Here is a 2,898-nt window from a genome sequence, read left to right as displayed (position 1 = left end):
TTTGTTGAATACACATTTTTTCTGATCGACTTGGTTTCACTACATGATGTGCTCATACTTAGGCTCATTGATCAAGTTCACTCAACAATCTTGTACGGGTTTCATACAAGCCAACCAAGCTCAACCACAAGTAGCTCAATTCATGTATCAATCTTACAGTAGAGAGAGATCAAGGTTTTTTCACTCTGTTCATAAATATCCTTAATCCCGCATACAAGAGTGGACCGTTAAATAAAAGTGCTTGCCATAAAATTATCTTTATTGTTGAATTTCCAACAGTTTCAATCCATGAATATGAACATGCAATACACATGGACATGATCATTTAAAAGAATTTGAATATAAGAAATTTCAAAGAAATGAACCACGTTTCCTGTCACGATTTCTTGCCCCTTCATCATCTGATTTTGCAACAAAGTTCTAAATCCATCATCATGCACATTAATGCACACATGTAAATATGAAGAAGTGTCTAAATATGATATATTTGGATTCCTTGCTTTCGTAAGGACAAAAATAAACAATTGAACCACATAGAGACAACACTCTAAGATGAAAAAAAATGAATTAATCATGTGATTCACAAATTTATGTTAATCTATAATAAGGATATCAATATATATAATCTCTAACAAAAAAATGCCACGTTTAAAAGCTTGGAGAAAGAACCATTTTATTTAACTGTCGTTCGGTTGCAGGTTTCATGGTCAGTAGTCAGGAAAGGCCTTGAGCACTTCCAAAACATTGGGAGAGAAAGAATTCCCAAGATTTGTTGGAGAGAAAATTGGATCTGGGTATTTATATAAATAGTGCGGTGAGCAGTAGTATTCAGAAGTGCTCGGCGCAAAGAATGGAATATCTGAGAAGAAAGGATTGTGTGCATCTAATATGGGAGATACCGCGGAAGAACTAATTGGAACATCAACAAAATTATCGTCCGTTACGACTGCCGAAGATGTGTTATCCTCATGGCTGCTTCTAGAGTTCTTCATGTCCATTCCCTCAAGTGCGCCGCATCCAAAAGATAGTGGTGGTAGAGGTGGTGGTGGTGATGATGGAGAAGATTGTGGAGGTACCGAACGAGCATCAGAGCTAGAAAGCCCGGTGAGCTTCTGAACTAAAGCCATGAAATCATGAGCCTGGGTGTGGATCACCTTCGGTGAATGTGTATAGATTATGATGGGATGGCGTTGTTGTGTCATTGATGAGGATGCCGAGGATGAGGAGGACGAAGAAGAAGATGACTTGTAGATTTGATGGGATTCCTTGGTCACCTTGAGTGCAGAAGGCCTTGGCCCTTGGAGCTCTTTCTTGCTGTGATGGTGGTCATCATAAGATTGTGGGCTCATCTTGAGGATAATTGAGAGAGAGGAGGGAGAGAGGCTTGCTGTTTTTTACGGTGTTGTTGTGGGTCTGTGGGGATGGTATTCCAGAGGGGTTGGGTGGCACTGTAAATATAGGCAGCCAACACTTATGACCGTTGACAAGGAGGGGGATGTGGTGTATGCATTGTAGGGTTTGACGGTGAGTAGTTGGATGTGATGTTAATTTAGGAGGGAAACTCGCTTACCACGGGACGGCGGGGGTGGCGGACGTTAGTTTAACGCGGTTTTCCTTTCGTTTGCTTTGCCTTTTGGGCTATCACACCTCTCTCTTTCTCTTTGCTTTCTCTATCCTATTTGCTTCGTTATTATTCTATTTCAACTTGGTTGCCGACTTTGTCGGCTATAATATTGTTGAGGGTGTGGATGTGAACTATCAATTTTGTGGGCATCAATAGCAAAATAAAAAGTGGTATATACTTTTAATAATGAAAAATACGGAATTCGTGGTCGTTATTGCAAGCAAGGAATTTGAATTATCATTTTTAATGCTATAATGTTTTCGTGGTATTAATCTCTAAACCCTTATATATATCTCCCATTTGAATAACAATTAAGATATAATTCATGAATAACTCTCTAATGCAGCTCCACTAACGAGGTATTTATTCGGCCAATCGAGTGGAAATGCACATATTGTGTCATGAACGTGTAGGCAACGAAATCAGTAGCAACATTTTGTGGTTGATTAAAAAGAATTCTTAAAATCTTGTGAGCGCACAAAAAAATGATGAAGCATTGTTGTTTGATCGTGCACGATCAACGGCGATGCTTCATCCAACGTATCATCAAACATGTCAGATGATACAGATCTCTCTCTCTCTCTCTCTCTCTCTATATATATATATATATATATATTCAACCATTTCATCCAACACGGCAGTTGCCTTGTGTCAGCCATGAGTTAATGTTTTTGAATATGCATTATGTTCATTGGTCAGGTGTATGATCAGGAATTTTTCCTCCGGATATGAAAGGGTTTTGTGGTCGTCAAATTTATTGGGTTATTTAATCTTGAATTTCCTAGAATTTCAAGATCCTACTGCCACATATGGAAGTAGGTACATAATGGGAAAATTCTGCCCAATATGGAGAAATTAACCATAATCATGCACTTCCAAATGAGAGTTATTTTTCTTATTTTTGCGTGATTTCACCATTTATACATATGAAAAATTCTTCTACTTGGGGGTTTGGAAGCAAGAAAATTTCTCATTGCCTATGAGAAGTTTTGATATGATAAATTTTCTAAATATTTTTTTTCACTTGTTTGTGTAGCATGAAAAAAATGAAATTGAAAATGTGTATGTGAGAGATAGAGAGAGAGAGCTTCACTGAAAGCACAGTGAGCAACAGAGCTCGAAAGCCCAGTGAGCTTCTGGACTAAAGCCATGTCAGGAAAAGCGCCTCGTGCTTGGTATTTTTTTTTTCTTTTTGCAAAAAAACATCTTTGGTCAATTTTCATTTAGCACGTTTCAGAATTAAAAAATAAAACGAAAAAAAACCTGGAAAACTC

At 37.9% G+C, this 2,898-nt stretch overlaps 1 protein-coding gene across 1 annotated transcript; it reads right to left on the bottom strand.

Moving 5' to 3' along the window:
• Positions 1-707: 707 nt before the first annotated feature.
• LOC149831965 (VQ motif-containing protein 20-like) lies at positions 708-1,349 on the bottom strand. The gene has a single exon (XM_090013125.1). It carries the CDS (start codon positions 1,347-1,349, stop codon positions 708-710), a length of 642 nt encoding a protein of 213 aa, XP_089869251.1.
• Between the last annotated feature and the right edge of the window lie 1,549 nt (positions 1,350-2,898).

The sequence above is a fragment of the Nuphar pumila genome, chromosome 7 (genome assembly GCF_984573655.1).
Source record: "Nuphar pumila chromosome 7, dmNupPumi1.hap1.1, whole genome shotgun sequence".
Lineage (NCBI taxonomy): Eukaryota > Viridiplantae > Streptophyta > Magnoliopsida > Nymphaeales > Nymphaeaceae > Nuphar > Nuphar pumila.
The sequence above is the reverse complement of the archived record's forward strand: the minus strand, read 5'-3'. Positions and strand labels throughout refer to the sequence as shown.